Consider the following 27532-nt stretch of genomic DNA (forward strand, 5'->3'; position numbering starts at 1 on the left):
TAAAAACGGCCATTTTTATGGGAGCAGTGATTTTTTTAATGCTTAAAGTGAAACAATAAAAATGAAACATTCCATAAAATATCATGCCTGGGGGGTGTCTATAGTATGCCTGTAAAGTGGCGCATTTTTCCCGTGTTTAGAACAGTACCACAGCAAAATGACATTTCTAAAAGAAAATTTATCATTTAAAACTGATCGCGACTGTAATGAATTGTCGGGTCTCGGCAATATAGATAAAACTCATTGAAAAAAAAGGCCATGGGTTCCCGCCCCAGTCCATTATCAGGCCCTTTGGGTCTGGTATGAATATTAAGGGGAACCCCGAACCATTAATTAAAATAAAACACTGGGACACCACGGGGAAGCCCCTGTGGCGTTAGAGGGGGATGGGTCACCTGTTTACGTCATCGGGTGGCCCCCCCCCAGAAAAAGCGTCACTTGGCGGGAGCCTCCCATGGAGGCGGAACTGTTGCGGCTTTTTGTTGCAGACCCCAAAGCACCCTCCCCATGTTGAGGGCATGTGGCCTGGTACAGTTCAGGGGAGGGGCGCTCTCTCATCCCCCCTCTTTTCCGGTGGCCTGCCAGGTTGCGTGCTCGGATAAGGGTCTGGTATGGATTTTGGGGGGACCCCTACGCCATTTTTAAAAAAAAATTTGGGGTGGGGTTCCCCTTAAAATCCACACCAGACCTGAAGGGTCTGGTATGGATTTTGGAGGGGACCCCTACGCAATTTTTTTTTAATTTGGCGCAGAGTTCCCCTTAATATTCATACCAGACCTGAAGGGCCTGGTATGGATTTTGGGGGGACCCCCATGCAATTTTTTTTTTTAATTTTGGTTTGGGGTTCCCCTAATATTTATACCAGACCCAAAGGGCCTGGTAATGGACTGGAGGGGGAACCCATGCCCTTTTTATCAATGAGTTTTATCTATATTGCCGAGACCCGACAATTCATTACAGTCGCGATCAGTTTTAAATGATAAATTTTCTTTTAGAAATGTCATTTTGCTGTGGTACTGTTCTAAACACGGGAAAAATGCGCCACTTTACAGGCATACTATAGACACCCCCAGGCACAATATTTAAAGGAATGTTTCATTTTTATTGTTTCACTTTAAGCATTAAATTCACTGCTCCTGAAAAAATGGACGTGTTTAAAAAAAATTTTTGCATTGATACATGTCCTCTGGGGCAAGACCCGGGTCCCCAAACACTTTTTATGACAATAACTTGCATATAAGCCTTTAAAATGAGCACTTTTGATTTTTCATGTTTGTGTCCCATAGACTTTAACAGTGTTCATGTGTTCTGCCGAATTTTTTGCCTGTTCGGATGTTCTGGTGCAAACCGAACCGAGGGGGGGGGGGGGGGGATGTTCGGCTCATCCTTATTCAAAGTTGAATGATGACATTATATTGGGTTTAAGGTTGTCATATTGATTTAGAAGTAAAGGAATATGTGGTTTCTCTTGATTACAATAGTGATGGTTTAGAAAAGTTGAGTACTGTAGCAACAAAAATGATCAGGCATATTAAGGTAAAGAGCAGGGAGAGTGCATCAGGGCCGCCATTAGAAATCAGGTTCCTGTAATGGAGGGCTGGCTATAACCCCCCCCCCCCTATTGACCACCCTTATAGTGCACTGATTGTCCTAAATTAAGTTTAACTGAACAGATTCACTTTATAGGAGGAGCAGGTTCTATAGGATATAGATCAGTGGTCTCCAGACTGTGGCCCAGAGGCCAGATGGGGCCCTTTGCTTGCCTTTATCCGGGCTTTGGTGAACTATTCCCATAGCTCCCAACTGTCCCTGATTTCGAGGGACTGTCCCTGATTTGGAGAAATGTCCCTCTGTCCTCCTCATTTGTCCCTCATTTTGGTCTGATCTATATAGTTGTATATAAAATGCACTTTTTATCTTTCAAAAAGTGTTTCCCAGTGCTAAACTTTGCATCCAAATTCTAAATGGCTGCATTTGTCAATTTTAAAAGCCAATATAAAGGAATATTGGTGGTAAAAAAAGCACTTGTGGATTTAATTAACCTTTTTTTTGGATATATCCCCTTTAGGGGCATGGCAGGGGGGCGTGTCCTATGCTCACATACATTTGCTAGTAGGTGTCCCTCATTCCCATCTCAAAATGTTTGGAGCTATGTATTCCTCCCACTGACATTTACAATGGGGCATAATTCTTGCCACTGACACCAACAATGGGGCACTATTCCTCCCACTGACACCAATAATGGGGCAATAATCCTCCCATTAACACCAACAATGGGGCACTATTCCTCCCGCTGACACCAATGATGGGGCATTGTTACTAACGCCAGGATAATTTCTACTCCCACTGCCCACCAGTCCCCTCTTAAGTCTGAAGGATAGTAAACTGGCCCTTTGTTTAGAAAGTTTGATGACCACTGGTATAGATAAAATACAGGTTTAGGTTAAAGCTAGAGGCAGCTGCACTTCGATAATATCATTATTACCTGCAGTGATCTTTTGAAAAAACTAATTTGGGTTTCAAAATGAGTTACATAGTAGGTGAGGTTGAAAAAAGACACAAGTCCATCAAGTCCAACCTATGTGTGTGATTATGTGTCAGTATTACATTACATATCCCTGTATATTGCAGTCATTCAGGTGATTATCTAATAGTTTCTTGAAGCTATCAATGCTCCCCGCTGAGACCACCGCCTGTGGAAGGGAATTCCACATCCTTGCCGCTCTTACAGTAAAGAACCCTCTACGTAGTTTAAGGTTAAACCTCTTTTCTTCTAATTGTAATGAGTGGCCACGAGTCTTATTAAACTCTCTTCTGCGAAAAAGTTTTATCCCTATTGTGGGGTCACCAGTACAGTATTTGTAAATTAAAATCATATCCCCTCTCAAGCGTCTCTTCTCCAGAGAGAATAAGTTCAGTGCTCGCAACCTTTCCTCATAACTAAGATCCTCCAGACCCTTTATTAGCTTTGTTGCCCTTCTTTGTACTCGCTCCATTTCCAGTACGTCCCTCCTGAGGACTGGTGCCCAGAACTGGACAGCATACTCCAGGTGCGGCCGGACCAGAGTCTTGTAGAGCGGGAGAATTATCGTCTTATCTCTGCATTTGATCCCCCTTTTAATGCATGCCAATATTCTGTTTGCTTTATTAGCAGCAGCTTGGCATTGCATGCCATTGCTGAGCCTATCATCTACTAGGACCCCCAGGTCCTTTTCTATCCTAGATTCCCCCAGAGGTTCTCCCCCCAGTGTATAGATTGCATTCATATTTTTGCCACCCAAATGCATTATTTTACATTTTTCTACATTGAACCTCATTTGCCATGTAGTCGCCCACCCCATTATTTTGTTCAGGTCTTTTTGCAAGATTTCCACATCCTGCAGAGAAGTTATTGCCCTGCTTAGCTTAGTATCGTCTGCAAATACAGAGATTGAACTGTTTATCCCATCCTCCAGGTCGTTTATGAACAAATTAAATAGGATTGGTCCCAGCACAGAACCCTGGGGAACCCCACTACCCACCCCTGACCATTCTGAGTACTCCCCATTTATCACCACCCTCTGAACACGCCCTTGTAGCCAGTTTTCAATCCATGTACTCACCCTATGGTCCATGCCAACGCACCTTATTTTGTACAGTAAACGTTTATGGGGAACTGTGTCAAATGCTTTTGCAAAATCCAGATACACCACGTCTACGGGCCTTCCTTTATCTAGATGGCAACTCACCTCCTCATAGAAGGTTAATAGATTGGTTTGGCAAGAACGATTCTTCATGAATCCATGCTGATTACTGCTAATGATATCATTCTTATTACTAAAATCTTGTATATAGTCCCTTATCATCCCCTCCAAGAGTTTACATACTATTGATGTTAGGCTAACTGGTCTGTAATTCCCAGGGATGTTTTTTGGGCCCTTTTTAAATATTGGTGCTCAGGGCCGTCTTTAATATGGTTTGGACCCCGGGCAAACATTTTTTTTGGGCCCCCCCCCCCCGAATTCAATTTTTCTCTTCACCCCAACATCTCAAAAAACAGATACACACATAGATTTATCTTTAAAAAAAAAAACTTTAATAATGTAAACATAAAAGTAAGAACTGGTCCACAAACTTATTCTTAGCGCGATCTGTAACAGTACGTACTCACCAACTGTAGTAGCACTTATATGTTAATATATCTTAATAACTTTCAGTAATAAAGTGCAAATCAACAATATGTTTTGTGTGTAAAACAAAGAGCCATGTTGTCTAGTAACACAAACATAAATATTCATAAATAATAGAACAATTAACAACAACACATAGCAATTAAACAAACAGTATTAAAACTTACAACCCGTAGAATCCAAAATCAAACATTCAAAACAAAGTGCGTATGCTCCACTCCAATTTAGAGAATAGGTAATCAGGTAGCAGAGTTACATAATATACTACACTAAGGCTCTGTTTCCACTAGTGCGACTTTTCATGCGACTTGGGACTGAAAAGTCGCATGACAAATTGTTTCCCATGATTTCCAATGAGTACCGTTCATATCTGTGCGACTTCAAGTCGCAGCGACTTCAAAGTAGTCCCTGCACTACTTTGGTCCCACTTTGATGCGACTTGAGGTCTATAGATACAGGCATTGCTTCAAATCGCGGTAAAAAGTCGCGGTAAAATCGCGGTAAAAAATCGCGGCAAAATCGCGCGACTTTGGGGACGCACTAGTGGAAACCTAGCCTAAATCTGGAAGCTATGTGCTTCTGTGCTAAATGGGTAATAAAACCACCCTTTTATCAGCTTTCGGTCCACAAAAAAGCCAAAACAAACCATTAAAAAAAAAAAAAAAAAATCAGGATTTTCCGTATAGCAGCCTTATGTTAACATTCCTATTAGGCAACAGCTGCTAGTATAACAGACTATTGTCAACCACTATTATAAAAGTGCAGATAACTTTTTACATAAAGTCAAGAAATACGTTAATACAATTTAAACCACCAGTCTACGTGCTTTTTGAGCAGCAAATGTCTTTGTAATGTTGGTGAAGTCAAGACTGCGAAGTATATCTGATTCAGCAGACATTATAGACAGTTTGGTGAGACGACTTTGGCTCATGGTTGTGCGTTGTAGATTTTTGATCCGTTTCATTTTTGAAAAAGATCGTTCACCTGAACAGTTAGTGATCATTAAAGTGAGATACATTTTTAAAGCAATTTCTGTGTTGGGAAAGGTATCTTTTACATCCTTGTCAAATATGGTATTGTACATAAATTGCTCTATGCTGCAGTCATCTGTTTTTTTATCGAGAAACAAAGAAATGAATGACTGAAACTGAATTAGCTCGTCACCAAAGGTTGTGCCCAGATCATGCTTGTAGAAAGCGGACAACTTTTCTGCTGCAATTTTAATTGAATCAAAGTCCATCACTGGAAAGTTTATAAAGAATCCAAATAAATCACACACTTCACTGTAAGCTCCTAGTCGATGCTCCAGACACACTAAAAGTTTGTCAACACATGGAAGAAAGGCCTTAACATAAAAGGTCTCCTTGGGTGTTAAGTGTGCTTCTTCACTGTGTCCATAGTCAAGTGGCTGCTGACGGACATTCCGGCGTTGAAGTCGACGATGTTGCACAGTATATTCTTCAGTATCTGTGAGACGCTTGCCAGCTTCTTCAAATGCATCAAATTTAGTACGTTGTTCATTCATAAAATCTTTTAATGATTTCAAAACGGCAATTGCTGAATTTAGGTTGAGTTGAACGGACTGCAAAGTTTTGCTGCTGCTGTTAAAGCGCTGTAAAACAGTGTTCCAGAATTCTGCAAAAATCCCGGTCTCAAGTTTGCTCATCTGATCAAACAGTCCTTTTGCCATATTACGGCACTCTGACCTTTCTTCACAGTCAGCTGAAATTTCCAACAAAATGTCCATTATATTTTGATAGCCATGGACTAGTGCCTGACAAGCATCAGCACGACATGACCAACGTGTGTCACTTAGCTTTTTCGGCATGGACACAGAGAGGTCATTCTCATCAAGCTTGTCTTTAAGCTTTTTGTAGCGCTTGGTTGAGCCAGTAAAGAATGCATACAGAGCTTGTATGAAATCAAAAAACTTGACAGCCTCACTACACGAATTTGCAGCATCCTTTCCAACAAGGTTTAGTGAGTGTCCAAAACAAGGTATATACATTGCATATTTATTCAGGGTAACAATTTTTGCTTGCATACCCTTGTAGTGACCAGACATGTTGCTTGCATTGTCGTAACTCTGTCCACGGCATTCTTGTATGGAAAGTCCAACATTGTTAAGGAATTTTAGAAGCGCATTCGCCATCTCTTCTCCTTTGTGCCCTGTTGAGGGTAAGAAGGTTAGAAAACGCTCCACAGGTTGATTCCCTTCTAAGTAACGTAAAATCACTGTGAGCTGATCAGTATGGGAATAATCTTCAGATGAATCTACAGATACTGAGTAGTACTTTGCCATTTTAACCCGGTTGATGACATCTTCCGAAATTTTTTCCCCTGTAATCTGTATAAGTTCTTCACAGACATTTGCTGATAGATAGCTTGTAAATCCTTTGCCCTTGTTTGCCTTGGTTTGGATGTGTTGTGCTAGGAAAGCATCATACTCCGACAGTAATTCCAAAATTCCAAGATAGTTGCCATTGTGTTTGGATCCAATAACTTGGTCATCTCCTCTAAAAGCCAATCCTCTTTCGGCAAGAAAAATGATGACACTAAGCAACCGATTTACTAGATTTTGACCATAACTTGTCAGCTCTTCAATCTCTTGTTGCATTTTATGGTCAATCCGACCCTCCAGTTTCGAATATTTGGCTGTATCGATCACAGCATGAATATGGTTTTGAGACTGTTCGTGTGATGAAATTCGTTCACTGGCATGTTTCCAGTCGCTGAAACCATCATTGGAAAATGCATTTCGTGATGCACTAAACAATTTGCAGTCAAAACAGTAGATTCTACCCATGTTTTTTGAGTAGCAAAGCCACTTTCTTTCAACCTTGTCTCCATTGGGACAGTTACGCATAAACATGTCGATAGTACAGCAACGTCCGTCTTTAAATGACATTGCAAAACCTTCTTTCTTCAGTTGTTCCAGAGGCTTTCTCACTGACACATTTCCATTTTTTGACCAGTACTCCCGCATCTCAATAGTAGATATGTTGGGCCACAAACCAATGTCAGTCATGAAACCTGACTGTTCCACAAATTCAGGCACTATATCAAATGCTTCCACAGTAGGCTCCACAGTATGGAGGCTAGGCAGCAAACCAGTATTTTGGAAAAGGCTTGGTTTCTCCATCTCCATGGGCACTGGTGTTGTTTCTAGTGGTGTTAATGGATCAGAAGACACTACTGCAGCAGATTCAGAGACTATGTCAGAGGTACTTTGAGCAGGAATCACTTCCTGAGAAGATGTACCAGCAGGTTCCTCAGAAGATCCACTTCTAGGTATAAGAAAACCAGTAATTCTTGGTATTCTGCATAGTTTTTCCTCCAACTCCTGCTTCTTCTTTCGCTTCTGTGCACCACTCAGAGATTTTGACATATTGAGGGCTAATAGGCTCTTCAAAAAATAGATGTGACTGACACCTGCATTATAAAAATAAATTATGCTCTGTGCAGTCTCTTATTACCTTATAATAAATGCTTATATGTTGTAGCGTTCAGTAGTAAAATGCTAGACTCCCAAACCACTTTTTTCCCCCTCATGTTCAAGTCATGTACACTGCTCTATGCACATTACCCATCCAATAGTCCATCTTAGGAGTGAGCAAATGAGGGTGGCTACATTCCTTCACATAGTACAGTAGGACCATGAAGAAGGAACTCATACATCCTCTAACAGAAAGTCACATCATAGCATCCACAAAAGGGAGATTTGGAGGAAGCTGAGAACAAGAGAATGATTTTTTTTTTTTGGTTCAGAATATAATGTATATACCAGGGGTCTTGAATTAAAATTTATGGAGGTCCAGTTGTTAAAATATTTATTAGTCAGAGATCTGAATATCATGTTTGTACTATAACATCTCAGCAGTGCTTACATCACATTCGCAGACCCCCTTCACAGCAGTCCCAAGGTGTCCTCAGTTCCTTTTCATGTCACAGCGCCCCATTACATTACAGCCTCTTCACATCACAGCGCCCCATTACATTACAGCCTCTTCACATCACAGCGCCCCATTACATTACAGCCTCTTCACATCACAGCGCCCCATTACATTACAGCCTCTTCACATCACAGCCCCCATTACATTACAGCCTCTTCACATCACAGCCCCATTACATTACAGCCTCGCCATATCACAGCCCCCATTACATTACAGCCTCTTCACATCACAGCGCCCCATTACATTACAGCCTCTTCACATCACAGCCCCCATTACATTACAGCCTCATCACATCACAGCCCCCATTACATTACAGCCTCTTTACATCACAGCCCCCATTACATTACAGCCTCTTCACATCACAGCCCCCATTACATTGCAGCCTCTTCACATCACAGCCCCCATTACATTACAGCCTCGTCATATCACAGCCCCCATTACATTACAGCCTTGTCATATCACAGCCCCCATTACATTGCAGCCTCTTCACATCACAGCCCCCATTACATTACAGCCTCGCCATATCACAGCCCCCATTACATTACAGCCTCATCACATCACAGCCCCCATTACATTACAGCCTCGTCATATCACAGCCCCATTACATTACAGCCTTGTCACATCACAGCCCCCATTACATTACAGCCTTGTCACATCACAGCCCCCATTACATTACAGCCTCGTCACATCACAGCCCCCATTACATTGCAGCCTCATCACATCACAGCCCCCATTACATTACAGCCTCGCCATATCACAGCGCCCCATTACATTACAGCCTCGCCATATCACAGCGCCCCATTACATTACAGCCTTGTCATATCACAGCCCCCATTACATTACAGCCTCACCATATCACAGCCCCCATTACATTACAGCCTCACCATATCACAGCCCCCATTACATTACAGCCTCGCCATATCACAGCCCCCATTACATTACAGCCTCTTCACATCACAGCCCCCATTACATTACAGCCTCTTCACATCACAGCCCCCATTACATTGCAGCCTCATCACATCACAGCCCCCATTACATTACAGCCTCTTCACATCACAGCCCCCATTACATTGCAGCCTCTTCACATCACAGCGCCCCATTACATTGCAGCCTCTTCACATCACAGCCCCCATTACATTACAGCCTCTTCACATCACAGCCCCATTACATTACAGCCTCTTCACATCACAGCCCCCATTACATTGCAGCCTCATCACATCACAGCCCCCATTACATTACAGCCTCGCCATATCACAGCGCCCCATTACATTACAGCCTCGCCATATCACAGCGCCCCATTACATTACAGCCTTGTCATATCACAGCCCCCATTACATTACAGCCTCACCATATCACAGCCCCCATTACATTACAGCCTCACCATATCACAGCCCCCATTACATTACAGCCTCGCCATATCACAGCCCCCATTACATTACAGCCTCTTCACATCACAGCCCCCATTACATTACAGCCTCTTCACATCACAGCCCCATTACATTACAGCCTCTTCACATCACAGCCCCATTACATTACAGCCTCTTCACATCACAGCCCCCATTACATTACAGCCTCTTCACATCACAGCCCCCATTACATTGCAGCCTCATCACATCACAGCCCCCATTACATTACAGCCTCGCCATATCACAGCGCCCCATTACATTACAGCCTTGTCATATCACAGCGCCCCATTACATTACAGCCTTGTCATATCACAGCCCCCATTACATTACAGCCTCACCATATCACAGCCCCCATTACATTACAGCCTCACCATATCACAGCCCCCATTACATTACAGCCTCGCCATATCACAGCCCCCATTACATTACAGCCTCTTCACATCACAGCCCCCATTACATTACAGCCTCTTCACATCACAGCCCCATTACATTACAGCCTCTTCACATCACAGCCCCATTACATTACAGCCTCTTCACATCACAGCCCCCATTACATTACAGCCTCTTCACATCACAGCCCCCATTACATTGCAGCCTCATCACATCACAGCCCCCATTACATTACAGCCTCGCCATATCACAGCGCCCCATTACATTACAGCCTTGTCATATCACAGCGCCCCATTACATTACAGCCTTGTCATATCACAGCCCCCATTACATTACAGCCTCTTCACATCACAGCCCCCATTACATTACAGCCTCGCCATATCACAGCCCCCATTACATTACAGCCTCTTCACATCACAGCCCCCATTACATTACAGCCTCGCCATATCACAGCCCCCATTACATTACAGCCTCGCCATATCACAGCCCCCATTACATTACAGCCTCGTCATATCACAGCGCCCCATTACATTACAGCCTCGTCATATCACAGCCCCCATTACATTACAGCCTCGTCATATCACAGCGCCCCATTACATTACAGCCTCGCCATATCACAGCCCCCATTACATTGCAGCCTCATCACATCACAGCCCCCATTACATTACAGCCTCACCATATCACAGCCCCCATTACATTGCACACATTTCCACATTATAGTGCCCCTTTACACATCACAGCGCCCCTGTTAGAGTCCCCTTCATGTCCAGGGCTGGACTGGGACAAAAATGTGGCCCTGGACTTCATCCAGACCGGCCCAGGGCATAACACATCAGGGGACAGCACATCAGGGCACAGGACACAGAACATCATGGCACAGCACATCAGGGCACATCATGGCACAGCACATCAGGGTACAGAGCCCAGCACATCAGGGCACAGGGTACAGCACATCAGGGCACAGAACCCAGCCATAGGTGTGCGCAGCCTCTTGCATTAGGGTGTGCACCCCAAAGCTCAAATACATATGCGTGTGTATATGTACTGATGGTGTCAGTAGGGCAGTGGACAGTGTAATTTTGTTAATTTTCTTTTCCAAAAATTTTTGGCTTGTATAACATTTTTGGGGGGGATGAAATATCAGTGGTCTAAACAGGGGGGAATATGCAGCACAAAAGGCAATTAGGGTGTGCCCAGGCACACCTGGCACACCCTGTGCGCACACCTATGAACCCAGCTCATTAGGGCACAGGGTACAGCACATCAGGGTACAGGGTACAGCACATCAGGGCACAGGGTACAGCACATCAGGGCACAGGGTACAGCACATCAGGGTACAGAGCCCAGCACATCAGGGTACAGGGTACAGCACATCAGGGTATAGCACATCAGGGCGCAGCGCATCAGGGTACAGGGTACAGCACATCAGGGTATAGCACATCAGGGCACAGCGCATCAGGGTACAGGGTACAGCACATCAGAGTATAGCACATCAGGGTACAGGGCACATCACAGCACAGTACATCAGGGTACAGTACATCAGGGCACAGTACATCAGGGCACAGTACATCAGGGTACAGTACATCATGGCACAGTACATCATGGTACAGTACATCATGGCACAGTACATCAGGGTACAGTACATCATGGCACAGTACATCAGGGCACAGTACATCAGGGCACAGTACATCAAGGCACAGTACATCAGGGCACAGTACATCAGGGCACAGTACATCAGGGCACAGTACATCAAGGCACAGTACATCAAGGCACAGTACATCAGGGCACAGTACATCATGGCACAGTACATCAGGGCACAGTACATCAGGGCACAGTACATCAAGGCACAGTACATCAAGGCACAGTACATCAGGGTACAGTACATCAGGGTACAGTACATCAGGGCACAGTACATCAGGGTACAGTACATCAGGGTACAGTACATCAAGGCACAGTACATCAGGGTACAGTACATCAAGGCACAGTACATCAGGGTACAGTACATCAGGGCACAGTACATCAGGGCACAGTACATCAGGGCACAGTACATCAGGGCACAGTACATCAAGGCACAGTACATCACAGCACAGTACATCAGGGCACAGTACATCAAGGCACAGTACATCACGGCACAGTACATCAGGGTACAGTACATCAGGGTAGGGCTGGGAAAAAAATCGATTTAAATCTTGAATCGAGTTGAGAGGTCAAATCGATTCATAATTTAAGCAAATCGATTTTTTTTGATTTTTTTTATTCACCGCGCCAGTCCCGAGGCGCTGCGGGCATGAGTTTTTAGGCAAGGCCGCGGCTTCGGCCTAGTCCGCGGCGTCCGGCCGTAGCCGCGGACTAGGCCGAAGCCGCGGCCTTGCCTAAAAACTCATGCCCGCAGCGCCTCCGGACCGGCGCGGACACCGCGCCGGGCCTGAAGAGCTGCGGGCAAGGAGTTTTTAGGTGAGGCCGCGGCTGTGGCCTAGTCCACGAGGCCGGACGCCACGGACTAGGCCGAAGCCGCGGCCTCGCCTAAAAGCTCATGCCCGCAGCGCCTCGGGACCGGCGCGGTTCCCAAAAAAAAAAAAAAAAAACTTGATTCGAATCGTGAATCGAGTTTTTTTTAAGAGAATTGAAGATTTTTTTTTAAAGAAAATCTCCCAGCCCTACATCAGGGCACAGTCCATCAGGGCACAGTCCATCAGGGCACAGTACATCAGGGCACAGTACATCAGGGCACAGTACATCAGGGTACAGGACATCAGGGCACAGGCCACAGTCCATCAGGGCACACGACATTGGGGCACAGCACATCAGGGCATGGGGCACAAAGCACATCAGGGCATGGGGCACATCAGGGCATGGGGCACATCAGGGCATGGGGCACATAGCACATCAGGACACATCAGTGTACATTGGGGCACATCAAAGCACATGGGGCACATCAGAGTACTTTGGGGTACATCGCCGCGGACCTCACCGCAGAACAACTGGGAAACCCCAGTTAAGAAACGATGTAATAGGCAAATTATGCGGAACTGGCCCACTGAGCCATCGGCCCACCGGGAAACTCCCGGTAGTCCCAATGGCCAGTAAATGCCTGTTCATGTCATAGTGCCCCTTTACACATCACAGCACCCCAATTACATTGCAGCCATTGTCACATCACACATTCACATGTATGTGTTTTGGTGGCCCACATTTGCGCAGGCACAGCAGCCCATTCATTTGAATGGGCTGCCATGCCTGCGTTTCCTGCAGAAAAAAAAGGTGCATGCAGCATTTTAAAAATGCAGTGGCCTTGAAATTCATTCGGCTTTTGCACCATGCGACTTACCTGCAGTTCCTGCGCACACAAACGTACTGTGTTTTTAAAAGCGTGGCCTAAACATCTAAAAATGCAGCAAGTTTGCCGGAGCAGGAACTGCAGGTAAGTCACATAAAAATGAACAGACAGTGCTGTATTTCATTGCTTGATGTGCATAGGTGTGTGCAGCCCTATTAAATGCTGCATGTACCTTTTTTTTGCAGGAAACGCAGACATGGCAGTCCATTCAAATGAATGGGCACTGTGCCTGCGCAAATGTGGGCCACCAAATTACATACATGTGAACCAGCTAGGCCCAAAATAAGCCCTTTAAGCAGTTCACACTGAGGCGCTTTGCAGGCGCTATAGCGCTAAAAATAGTGCCTGCAAAGTGCCCTGAAACAGCGGCTCCATTCACTCCAATGTGAAAGCCCCGAGGTCTTTCACACTGGAACGGTGCCCTGGCAGGACATCAGAAAAAGTCCTGCCAGCGGCTTCTATGGAGCGCATTAGGAGCGGCGAACTCACCGCTCCTAAAGTGCCCATGCCCATTGAAATCAATGGGCAGCGCCGCTGAACCACCAGCAAAGCGCCGCTACGGCAGCGCTTTGCCGGCGGTTCAGCGGCGCTGCCCATTGATTTCAATGGGCAAGGGCGCTTTAGGAGCGGTGAGTTCTTTTAACCCTTTTTCGGCCGCTAGCAGGGGTTTAAAGTGCCCCGCTAGAGGCCGAAAAGCGCCACAAAAAGGACGGTAAATCGCCACTAAAAATAGTGGCGTTTTACCACCAATGCCTGGGTGCTTTCAGTGTGAAAGCAGCCTAAATACAGTATGCCATGTTCCTGTAAATCATGCTGTGTGTGCTCTCCTCTGAGGCCTCACTCAGCCTGGACAGTGGACTGCAGATCTGCTCATTTTTTTTAACTTTAATACCCAAGACATGGCATGGGGATAGGGGGAGAGGGAGCCAGGGGGGGGAGAAAAGACCTTACCTGGTGGTGAACGGTGGAAATCTCAGCTAAATTCTCCACACTGCTGCTCCACACAGGCTTCAGTGCACTCTCCACTCCGCGCTGCCCAGGGCCCTGTCTCACTCCTCCTCCGCTTCTCCGCTCCTCCGAGTCCGATCGCTGGTACACAGCACTGTCTGCACACATAGCAAGGGGCGGGGCCAGAGCGTCAGTGGAGCTCAAGGCCCCGCCCACCCGCGTCCCGCTCCTGAAATTTAAAAAAAAAAAAGGCACTGGCACTGTGGGCGCCGTGCGAGCCGCCGCGGCTGACATTTTTCAGCGCCGATTTGCGGGCAGCACGCAGGGTTAACGGGCAGCTCTGCTTTGGGCCCCAAGAAATGACAGGGCCCTGGGCAGCTGCCCCGTTTGCCCTGCGCTAAAGACGGCCCTGTTGGTGCTACATTGGCTTTTCTCCAATCAGCTGGTACCATTCCAGTCAATAGACTGTCTGTAAAAATTAGGAACAACGGTCTGGCAATCACCTGACTGAGTTCCCTAAGTACCCTCGGATGCAAGCCATCTGGTCCCGGTGATTTATTAATGTTAAGTTTCTCAAGTCTAATTTTAATTCCGTCCTCTGTTAACCATGTAGGTGCTTCCTGTGTTGTGTCATGAGGATAAACACTGCAGTTTTGGTTACTGAAGCCCCCCGATTCACTCGTGAAGATTGAGGAGAAGAATAAATTCAATACCTTTGCCATCTCCCCCTCCTTTGTAACCAGATGTCCTTCCTCATTCTTTATGGGGCCAATATGGTCTGTCCTCCCTTTTTTACTGTTTACATACTTAAAGAATTTCTTGGGATTTTTTTTGCTCTTCTCCGCTATGTGTCTTTCATGTTCTATCTTAGCCATCCTAATTGCACCCTTACATTTCTTATTGCATTCTTTATAAATTCTGAATGCTGAGGATGATCCCTCAACCTTGTATTTTTTGAAGGCCTTCTCCTTTGCTTTTATATGCATTTTTACATTGGAGTTAAGTCATCCAGGATGTTTGTTCGCTCTTTTAAATTTATTACCCAATGGGATACATTGGCTAATGCCCTTATTTAATATGCTCTTAAAGCAAACCCATCTCTCCTCCGTATTCTTTGTTCCTAATATTTTATCCCAATTTATGCCTTTTAGCAAGGTTTGTAGTTTAGGGAAGTTGGCTCTTTTGAAATTCAGTGTCTTTGTGTTCCCTTCATGTTTCCTATTTGTGTGATTTATACTGAAACTAATTGACCTGTGATCGCTGTTACCTAAATTGCCCCGTATTTCCACATCTGTTATCAGGTCTGTATTGTTGGTAATCAGTAGATCTAGTAATGTTTTATTTCTAGTTGGTGCGTCTACCATCTGACCCATAAAATTGTCCTGCAAGACACTAAGGAACTGGCGAGCCTTAAATGAATGCGCGGTTCCCTCCGCCCAGTCTATGTCTGGATAATTAAAATCCCCCATTATGATAACACTTCCCATCCTTACTCCACTTCCTCCCTAAGGTTAGGGGGCCTATAGCATACTCCCAGTATTATTTTCCCCTTAGCTTCATCCCTTTGGAGCTCTACCCATAAAGATTCCACCTCCTCCCTAGCCCTCAGTGATGTCATCTCTCACATTCACTTGTACATTATTCTTGATATATAGGCATACCCCTCCCCCTTTTTTACCCTCTCTATCCTTGCGGTATAGGGTATACCCTTGAATGTTTGCCAGCCAATCTTTAGAGCTGTTGAACCAGGTCTCTGAAATTCCCACAAAATCCAAATCCTCCTTGTACAACAGTATCTCTAGTTCACCCATCTTGTCCGCCATGCTCCTAGCATTGGTGAACATGCCACATAGTTTAGACCGGTCGCATATTGTCCTCGTATTGGGTGTTTCAAGATTGCAACTAGGACTTGCTACTATACTCACATTGTGTTTTTGTGCTTTGGTTAACCTACCACTAATGCCCCCAATACTACCCTCTGGAATATCTTCCGCGCTGGCTATCACTGTCTCTGGACCCTCCCCCCCATCGCCTAGTTTAAAAACCCCTCTAACTTTTTGGCCATCTTCATTCCCAGCAGATCTGCACCCTCCTCATTTAGGTGCAGTCCGTCCCTTCTATAGTACCGGTTACCGACTGAGAAGTCGGCCCAGTCCTCCAGGAACCCAAACCCCTCCTTACTACACCAGCTCTTCAGCCACTTGTTTACTTCCCTAATCTCCCTCTGCCTTTCTGGTGTGGCTCGATGTACCGGTAGTATTCCTGAGAACACTACCTTGGAGGTCCTTTTCCTCAATTTAGCTCCTAAGTCCCTAAAATCGTTCTTTAGGACACTCCATCTGCCTCTGACTTTGTCATTGGTGCCAACGTGCACCATGACAGCCGGGTCTTCCCCAGCCCCTCCCAGTAATCTGTCCACAAGATCCGTGATGTGCCGAACCCGAGCGCCCGGTAGACAACATACTGTTCGGCGATTCAGGTCTTGGTTACAGATTGCCCTCTCTGTCCTTCTAAGAATTGAGTCCCCTACCACCAGAATCTGTCTTTCCTTTCCCTTTGCTGCCCCCCCACTCTCACTGGAGGAGTTCTTCCCCTGGCAGCTAGGAGAGTCCCTCATCTCCAGCAGTGCTGGTCCCTGACTGGTTTCACCAATGTTACTCAATGGAGCGTACTTATTGGGATGCTCCAGTCCTGGATCGGCCTCTCTGGCACTTCCCCCTCTACCCCTCCTGACTGTCACCCATCTACTCTTTGCTAGTGCCTGCACCTCTTTGTCTCCACCCGCCTCTGTGCTGGCCCCTGCCGGCACCTGCCGTGTACGTTCCTGGCTCACCTTTAGTATGGAGGGACTTCTCAGTGCTGACAGTTGCTTCCCCAGATTCAGAACCTGGGCTTCCAGGGAAACAATGTGCTTACATTTTGCACAGCAGTATTCGCCCTCGATCGGATGATCAAGGAACGCATACATGCGGCAAGATGTACAAAGAGTCGCCTCTCCACACCCGCCGGGCATTGTACCTATTAAATTTAGTGAGGATTTGGGGATTTTACCCTGTCCAAATTACCTAACAGCTAGCTTCCTGGCACTAATACTCAAGACAATACACAGGTACACGACAATACACGGGTACACAACAAGACAATACACAGGTACTCACAGACCTACGTGCACTCGCAATACACAAGTACACAATACACAAGTACTAACGATCCACACACACTACTCAGACAACACTCAGATACTCACACTACACAGGTACTATGACCCCTGTTATAACCTCCTGTTTTAAACTCTGGTTTTTAACTCCCACTTATTCCAGCTCCACTTACACCAAGCTCCACAGCTTCAGACTGAGCACGCTCAGACTGAGTCCTACAACCAGGTAAATAGGCACCTGTGAGCAATTAACCACACCCCTTAATTGATAGACTGATGAAACCAGGAAAAAAAAAAAAAGCTATTTAAAAAGTGACAGCAAAAGGCAAATTAAAAACTAAAAGGAAAAGCCCCAAAAATGCAACCCAGCAAACAGACAGCAAACAGCAAACAGACAGCAAACAGCAAACAGACAGCAAACAGCAAACAAACAGCAAGACTTGTATACTCTAACTCTGGTTTTTAACTCCCACTTATTCCAGCTCCACTTACACCAAGCTCCACAGCTTCAGACTGAGCACGCTCAGACTGAGTCCTACAACCAGTTAAATAGGCACCTGTGAGCAATTAACCACACCCCTTAATTGATAGACTGATGAAACCAGGAAAAAAAAAAAAAAGCTATTTAAAAAGTGACAGCAAAAGGCAAATTAAAAACTAAAAGGAAAAGCCCCAAAAATGCAACCCAGCAAACAGACAGCAAACAGCAAACAGACAGCAAACAGCAAACAGACAGCAAACAGCAACAGACAGCAAACAGCAAACAAACAGCAAGACTTGTATACTCTAACTCTGGTTTTTAACTCTCACTTATTCCAGCTCCACTTACACCAAGCTCCACAGCTTCAGACTGAGCACCAGTCATATGGCTCAATATTAGGGTAAATTATTTCAGGTATGCAAGAGTATAGGGATTTCATACATAATTATTCAGAATATATAAAAGAAATACTACTTCACATTTCATTATGGGAAGAGCATTACATTTACTTTAGGAAAATGTATAAAATATGATGAACTATAACTCTGAACATTAGTGCTTTGGGGCTAATATGTAATTCTGCTGATAATAAGTACTTTCTTCTTTTCCAGTACTTCCAACATTCAGTGTTGAGTTGGAAACAAAAAAAAAGTTTTTCTATTATAAAGATGATGAACTGGTTGTCAATATTAAAGCCAAGTAAGTACATCAGTCAAACTCTTTTCTAAACATTGTCTGGAGGTCTAAGACATTGGATTTATTAAAACATGCAACGTGTTTGATGTGAGCTTAAAGCAGTATTAAACCCAAAAGCAAACATTTATTAAATTGCAGCTTACCAATTCTTAGATATGGGGGCTAAATTCATTCTCTTTTTCAGGCTTTTTCCCTTTGTTTTCATCTAGTGATCCAGCCAATATGTCTGTTGTTTTTAAACAGAACAAACTGTCCTGCAGATGTAGAATTTAGAGGGCTGAGACAAACAATTTAAAACTGACAGGGGTGCTTACAGTGTTCAGCTTTTCTTTGTTTATGTAAAATCTTTATCCCAAAAGGAAAAACTGTTCCTGTAACTGCTTAAAAAGTGTTAGCTGGAGTTTGGCTTCAATTTGTTAGTGTATCGAAATCTGCTAGTGCATCTAACACTCCCCTTCCCCCAAACTGACATTGCTGTTGTCTAAAAGTGTGTCTTTTGCTCCTCCATCCAGAGTGTTAATACCCCAAGGGCCTGCTCACATCAGAACAGGGTCCACGTTAAAAACACGCTGCCCCTATGATTTTTTGCAGGTGTCAATGCAATGTTAATGACACCCCAAATGCAGGTTCCAAATACAGAGGTAACATGCAATCTGGTTGCAGTACGTTTTTTAAAGTAGTACATGCTCTACTTTTGGTGCAATGCAGTGCAATTTCAGCCCATTCAAATTAGATGGCTGAAAACGCACTGCACTTATATAAACAGAAATGGCACAGAAAAATGAGTGTGTTCCTGTGTGATTCTTGGTGTGAACTGGCTCTAATACAGGAGTTGTGTTGCAGGCCAGATTACCAGGTGAAAACAAAGGAGAAAAAAAAAAACCTAAGGCAGCCACCACATCTAAGGATTGGTAAGCTACAATATATTACATTTTTGGTTTCAGGTTTAATATTGTTTTAATTGCTTGCGCATATTTTGCAAATGCTGGAACTGCAAGGTAATTTTCTCACAATAATGGTTCAGCAAATTTTACCATACATTTGTAATTGTAAATTTACATATTTTACATTATAACTGACTGTTTTTTCCTATCTTTATATTTCCTTGTCAAAAGAAGTTTATTGAGTATACAATGTTATAAAGATACATAAAGTAAGTTTACAAGGATCTATAAAGTAAGCTCATTGTTCTACAGTAGGGTTTATATAGGTAAATATCATGAAATTTCAAATATTAAACATTGGGTTCACGTAAACCTAAATTAAAGATATATATCATTTCCTTAGTTACTTTTGTAGGTATTTAAATGATTTATACCTACTATACATATTGTTTACAAGTAGAGTGTATATAGGTCAAATAAATTCTGATAATGAGCTTTAATCATAAGGTGGAGAAAAGGAAAGAGAAAGAAGAAAAAGGGTTGAAAGGTAGAGGTATGGTCCACAAGGTTGTCCCGCTCGTCAGTTTATTATTCTTTTTAGTTCTCTTTGAAGCCTTAGAATGGGTGTCTCTGTAAGTCATTTAATCTGTTACCATGGCAACAGGACAGAGTCATTGAAATTTGACAGGAACTGTTGTTTTATCCAAGGATGCCAGAGTTTTTCAAATTTTGGAATTTGATTTTGATCGATGGCTACCATCTTAGCATGGGACATTGTATTATTCATTCTGTGAATTGTTTCTGCTAGTACCAATGTAGGAGATTTCCATGCCTTGGCCACTGTTTGTTTTGCAGCCGTTATTAGTTGGATCATAAGTTTGAATTGAGAGAGTGTTAACCATTCCGGTTTTAGATTAAGTAAAGTTAAATATGGATCTGGTTGTATTATTTTTTTAAATATTTTAGATGCAATCACGAAGACTTCCTTCCAGAAGGTTTGGATTACTGGGCACGTCCACCATATGTGTAAATATGTGCCTATTTCTGGGCATCCTCGAAAACAAAGAGCTGAGGTATTAGGTGAATATTTTGCCACTCTAGCGGGTACAAGGTACCAGCGAGTTAGGACTTTATAATTTGTCTCCAGTGCCAAGATGTTGGGTGAAGATGACTTAGATGTGAGCCATATATTAGACCAGTCCGTGTCTTCTAAAGTTCGTCCCAGGTCCTCCTCCCACCTCTGAACGTAAGAGGGTCTATTAAGATTTGCTACTCCATATAATTGATTATAAAGTGATGAAATTGTACCTTTAGCAAATGGATCTTTTGTACAGATTGATTCAAAAATGGATAATTGGGATAATGGTGTATCCCCCTTTAGGAATGGTGTATAGAAATTTTTGATTTGGAGATATCTAAATATCTCAGAGTTTGGTAGATCATATTTTTCACTAAGCGATGGGAATGAAAGGAATGATTTAGATGCTATGAAGTCATTTAGTGTCTGAATGCCTGATGTTGTCCAAGCTTTAAAAGAATTTGGGTAGATCCATGCCGGATAAAAGGCCGGATTTCTGATAAAAGAAAGGAGAGGATTGTGTGGAGATTGTAACTGATATTTGGTTTTTAGTTTATCCCAGAGAGATAAGAAGTGTTTAGTTATGGGATTATGAATTTTAAAGCGGTCTTTAGGATCAAGCCATAATAAATTTGATATTAATAGAGGGTCATTTTCTGAAGCCTCTATAAATACCCATAATGGGATTTCCTGTTTTGCATGGTATTTGGACAGACTGGCCAAATGTGCTGCTCTGTAGTAGTTAGTAAAATTAGGGTATCCCAGGCCTCCTTTATTTTTGGGAAGATGTAGTGTGTGTATAGGTATACGTGGTTTAGAAGATCCCCATATAAAAGAAGTTGCTCTTTTTTGTACTATTCTCAAAAAATAGGAAGGAATTGGAATAGGGAGGACTCTGAATAGATAAAGCAATTTGGGTAGAATAGTCATTTTGATTGCATTAATCTTCCCTATCCAGGATAAAGGAAGTTGCGACCATTGTTTTATTAGATTTGTGATCTGTCTTAATACAGGAGGATAATTGGTTGAGAATAAGTCAGAATGAGATGCTGTTAAATGAATTCCAAGATATGGGATTGATTTTTCTGCCCATGTGAATGGGAGTGCAGCCCTAGCCGGGATCAATTCCATGTTTGTGAGTGAAATATTAAGCACTAGGCATTTCTTAGGATTAATCATAAGGCCGGATAGGGCTGCAAATCCATCAAGAGCTGGTATTAAGTTAGGACCAGAGACCTGTGGTGATGATAGAAAAAGTAATATATCGTCTGCAAATATACATAATTTGTGTGTAATACCTCCTACTTCAATGCCAGTTATAGTTTGGTTTGTTCTGATGTATTGGGCCATGGGTTCGAGTATAAGGGCAAATAATAAGGGAGATAATGGGCAACCCTGTCGGGTACCTCTTTCGATATTAAAGGCTTCAGATTTGTATCCAGCATATTTTATATAGGCTTTGGGTTTATTATATAATGCTTTGATCCATGTTAAAAAGTGGGGTCCAAAACCCCACTTTTGTAATGAATATTGCATATATTGCCAGGATACTGTGTCAAATGCCCTCTTAATATCGAGAGATAGAAAACATAAAGGGATTTTCCGTTTTTTAGCAATATGTGCCAATAACACTGCCCTGCGTATATTATCGCCTGCCTGTCTATTTGGCATGAAGCCTACTTGATCTCTATGTATTAATTTTCCTATAATGCTATTGAGGCGTTTTGCTATTATTTTTGCTAATAATTTAATATTGAGGTTTAACAGAGAGATAGGCCGATAATTCACACAGGAAGTATCATCAGAAAGGGGTTTTGGGATCATACAAACAATTGCCATTAGTGTTTCTTGCTGAAAAGAATGTCCATCTAGAAGTTTGTTAAAAGTTTCAGTGAGAATGGGAGAGAGTATTTCTGAGAATGTTTTATAGTATAAAGCCGAGTAGCCGTCTGGGCCTGGTCTTTTGTTAAGTTTTAGGTCTTTTATGGCGTTAGCAACTTCATCTATAGTTATAGGCTCATCCAAACTGCTTTTTTGATTCTGAGATAACTCAGGTAAGGTTATTTTTGAGAAGAAGGATTCAGCTTCTGTAGGATTAAATTCATTGTTTGTCTTGTATAAAGTTGCGAGATGTGAGTGAAATTTATGGACTATTTTAACTGGATTACAAGTGTAAACATTTTTTGATAATTTCAAACGTATTGGTTTGAAAGATTTGTTAGTTGAATTTAATGCCCGAGCCAAATATGTACCTGGTTTGTTTGTATTCATGTAGAAATTGTGTTTGGAGCGTTTGAGGGATTTATCAACTGACTCAGTGAGAAATAGATCGTATTCCAATCTAGATTTTTCCAGATGAGATTTTGTACTCTGAGATGGATTATCTTGAAATGATATGTAGGCTGCATTAAAATTGAGTTCTAGTTTTTTTGCTAGATTTTTGCGTTCCCGTTTAAATAGTGCCATTTGTCTTTGTATTGTACCACGCAAGACAGGCTTATGAGCTTCCCACAGTGTTATTGGGGAGATGTCTGTTGTATTATTAATTGATATGTATTCCTTTAAAGCTTGTTCAATGGCCATCTGATGTAGTGGGTGTTTGAGCATTATGTCCGGTAAGTACCACGTTGGGTCATGCGCTTTTGGTATGGCTGAGGCTATAGTAGTGTATACTGCATTATGGTCAGACCACGGAATCGGAATTATATCTGATGCAATAATTTCTGGTATCATTCCTATTGTTAGAAAAATATGATCTATTCTGGTGAAGGTTTGATGAGGGTGCGAGAAATAAGTGAATTTCTTTTTCATTGGGTTACTTTCTCTCCATGAATCTACCAAATTGTATTTGGAAAGAAGTTGAGAAAAAGGTAATCTAGAGGTTATTTTGGATGGTGTAAAAGGTGATTTATCTAGAAATGGGAGGAGGACCTGGTTCGAATCCCCACACATTATCACTGTTCCTATTTTGTGTGTATTAATCACTTGTAATATATGTGAGAGGAATGGTGTAGGTTGTTTGTTAGGAGCGTAGTAGGAAATCACCGTGATTGCTGTATCCATTATATAACCCATGAGTATCAGGTATCTACCTTCTGGGTCTTTAATTTCTGATGATAAGGTGAATGGTGTGGATCGGTGAAATGCAATTAGAGTTCCCCTTTGCTTGGTACAGGCAGAAGCCGTGTAAATTTGTTGATAAAAAGGAGAAATATATTTTGGAGTAGAATCTTTGGTGAAGTGTGTTTCTTGGAGGCATACTATGTGAGCCTTCTTGTTATGGAAAGTACGGAAGGCTTTGGTCCTTTTTTGAAGGACATTTATTCCCTGAACATTCAGGGAAAGTATATTCAGTGGTGCCATGGCAATAGATCAAAAAGTTTTGACTTACTTTTTGTTATGCAGAGCTGACTGCGCAGATCAACCTGTGTGGACTGAAGAGATGAATAGATAGAAAAGAAACCAGTGAATTCTGGAGTAAAGAGTAAACAAAAAACATATGAGATTAGATGATACATTGTATAAATTATTTTTTGCAAGTAATCACAATTTACCCGTGAAAGAGAATAAATATCTCTCTCAGGGGAATAAGTGCCTTCGTCACACTCCCACATAATATGGTTGGGAGAATGAGGAGGGCTAATGGGGGTACACGGATCTTCCACTTACAGGAGAGAAGTGCTATGTCAAAAGACATCAAAATGATGTTTCATTAATTGGAGTGCAGAATATAGTTTTTGTTGAAATTATTTATTCCAGGGTGGTTGTATATGGTTAGTCTTGCCCTAGGCTAAATAATTCAGTTAGAAAGGTACTGTTAATAACTTTGGTATTGATGAAGATAGTTTGAATTATTTTGGGATTTTAACCCTTTTAGAGTAAACAATTACATATTTTATTCATATGTAACTGTTTAGATATGTTAACTCATAAAATTGAGGTTGTATTGCTTCAGATTAGAATAAACAAAAACATAATTCTAGGAACTAGTTAGGTAATAATATATTTGTTTTAAGAAAAGAAAGAAAAAGCTTCCATTACTTCTGGATTATTGAACATATTTGTCCTAAAAAGTAATAAATCTATTGTTATTACCTGATAATATATAACTGAACAAGAATTTCCTTATTTCACTTATATATTCTAAGGCTATATGAATCAGAAGTAATAAGAAATATAACTGGAATGTAACATGATCCCACACAGTGTGTGACTATCAGAATGCAGTTACATTCAGTTATAAATATAGGTTTTTTATAGAGAACCATCTCTTAGTATAATAAATGAAGAGATATCAGGAATTAGGATGTCAGTCCATTGAATCTTCTTGGTCCATGGATGATGTGGCATAACGGCCTCTTTTGTGAGAATGATGATTCCCATTTTGTTCTGAAATTTTCTGGGTGCTGCCTGAAGGTGAAGATGATACCATTCTTCTGCGTGTGGGAGTGTTGCTGCTTGTGGGTTCTGTCAGATTTAATTTTAAAAGGGTTTGTTGTAGTTCATCTGCTGATCTGCTTTTGTAAATTGTACCTTGGTAGTTAAATCTGACTGAAAAGGGGAAGCCCCATTGATACATAATGTTGTGGCGTTGCAGTTCCATTAGTTGGGGTTTCATGGATCGTCTTTTAGTAATAGTAAGTTGGGATAGGTCAGCAAAAATTTGATAATTGTGTCCTTGAAAATTAAGTTCCTTTTTTTCTCTTGCAGCAATTAGTATTTGTTCTTTCGTTCTGTAATAATGAAATTTTGTGATTATATCACGTGGGGGTCCATCTTTCTTTTTGGCTGTGAGGGCTCTGTGTACTCTGTCCAGTTCTAAACGTTCCATAGGGATATCTGGCTTTAGTTCTTGTAATAGAACAGTAATAGTAAATTGCAGGTCTGTCACAGTTTCAGGTATTCCCCTTATGCGCAAGTTTGAACGTCTGGCTCTATTTTCGTAATCTTCGAGCTTAGTTTGAAGTATTAAATTCTCTTTTTTTAATTGTTCCAATTCTGTTATATTTTCTTGGGTTGTAATTTCAATTTCATCCATTTTTATTTCTAAGGCTGCTGTGCGGTTTCCCAGCTCTCTTATTTCTTTGGTTAGGCTTTTTGTTATTTGGTCTGAGGTTTGTTTTAAAGCCTTATGAAGCATCTTTTCAAATTGTAATAATATTACTGGGGATACTGAGGAGGCTTGTGGAGAAGTTTGTGAGAGGATTTGTTCTGTATCTGACTCAAATGGAGAGTCTTGCTGTGACATTTTCTGTCTGTGAGAGCGCCCTGATGCTGTATCTTGTGAGGTGACTGGAGCTGCTTCAGCTGCAGTGAGTGCCTGTGAGCTCTTTGTGAGGTGATTTTTATTTCTGCCACGGTTTCCTCCCAGTACCATATTTCCTGCCCAAACTTTCACAGTTTGTTCCCTGGGGCAAAAAGGTTCAAATGGATACCTTTTGAGCCTGCAGGCTCCGCTTTGTCCTTCTCTTCTCTCCTCAGCGGTGTGGAGCTCTAACAATGCATGTCTGCTCTGCTAGGCTCCGCCTCCTGCCCTCCCTATCTTTATATTTCCAAATGACAGTTCTGAAGGCAACAGCAGAGTATTAGGGAATTGTAGTGTTTGATAACTACTGTCACTGAAATAAAAATGTAAACAAATGCTACATGCTCCTCTGTTCCCCGCATGCTTCTCTTGTCCCCCCATGCTCCTTTCTTTCCCCCCATGCTGCTCTGGTTCACTGTGCTCCTCTTATCCCCCCATGCACCTCTGGTCCCCCGTGCTCCTCTATTACCCCCCATGCACCTCTGGTCCCCCGTGCTCCTCTATTCCCTCATGCAACTCTGGTTTCCCGTGCTCCTCTATTCCCCCATGCACCTCTGGTCCCCTGTGCTCCTCTGTTCCCCCCATGCACCTCTGGTCCTCCGTGCTCCTCTATTTCCCCTATGCACCTCTGGTCCCCTATATGCTCCTCTGTTCCCCTCATGCACCCCTGGTCCCCTACATGCTCCTGCTGATCTTGCTGTATCTAGCCCCCTACCCCAGTACTCAAACACAGGGTTACCCAGTGTGGCTATAGGACTACAAGTGCAAGCAGCGGTGTGATCAGAGCAATCCCCGCAGAACCCGTAGTATATGTCCTTGCTATGAGCAATACCGGTATATCACGATCCCCCGGTGTGACTGAATGCAACAAAGTTGTCTATTGTGACAATTCCTGCTATTATGCTAACCTTCCCATCTCTTAATGCCACTCCTAGTCAGCTACAATGGGTCCAACCTGCCATGCAGTAACAGTTTGTGCCGCCCAAGCAGTTAATGGACCTCAAATGAGTGGTGGTGCTGTTCGGAGATCTGGGATCGGCTGGCTATCTATGTATGTATGTCCACCCTGGGGATGTTGGTGACTGTGTTACATGGCGTATGCCATTCCTATGTGCAATCTGTCCTGATGAGGAGATACTGCCGTATTCACCAAGTCCACATACAGTATCTCACAAAAGTGAGGACACTCCTTACATTTTTGGAAATGTTTTATTATATCTTTTCATATGACAACACTGAAGAAATTACACTTTGCTTAGGGTTGTACTCACTTTTGTTGCCAGCGTTTTAGACATTAATGGCTGTGTGTTGAGTTATTTTGAGGGGACAGCAAATTTACACTGTTATACAAGCTGTACACTCACTACTTTACATTTTAGCAAAGTGTCATTTCTTCAGTGTTGTCACATGAAAATATATAATAAAATATTTACAAAAATGTGAGGGGTGTACTCACTTTTGTGAGATACTGTATGTATTGTATCAATATAAGCCGTTAGACTTTGCAAATACAGCCATGTGGCATATTGTACAATATGTATATTCACTTCCACTCTCTCCCAAATTGTAAGGGGGAGAGAGGTCAACACAGAGGCGTAACTAGAACCTTCAGGGCCCCGGAGCAAGAAACAATGATGGGCCCCCCTTCCATCCAACCTCAGGCTTCCAATTTTGGGAGGGTGTCCATGGACATCCTCCCAAAACCGTGCTTCCCGCATGACCCCTGGG

The 27532-nt window shown here is 42.9% G+C and overlaps 1 protein-coding gene across 1 annotated transcript in view; it reads left to right on the forward strand.

Annotated features, from left to right (window-relative positions):
- The window catches only part of LOC141110023 (complement C3-like), a gene marked incomplete in the record, with an annotated part of 333270 nt that overhangs the window by 86821 nt on the left and 218917 nt on the right, over positions 1–27532 (forward strand). Inside the window, 1 exon segment of the mRNA XM_073601271.1 lies at positions 18453–18540. Coding sequence (XP_073457372.1) covers positions 18453–18540 — 88 coding nt within the window.

This window comes from Aquarana catesbeiana, linkage group LG01 (assembly GCF_042186555.1).
Source record: "Aquarana catesbeiana isolate 2022-GZ linkage group LG01, ASM4218655v1, whole genome shotgun sequence".
NCBI lineage: Eukaryota > Metazoa > Chordata > Amphibia > Anura > Ranidae > Aquarana > Aquarana catesbeiana.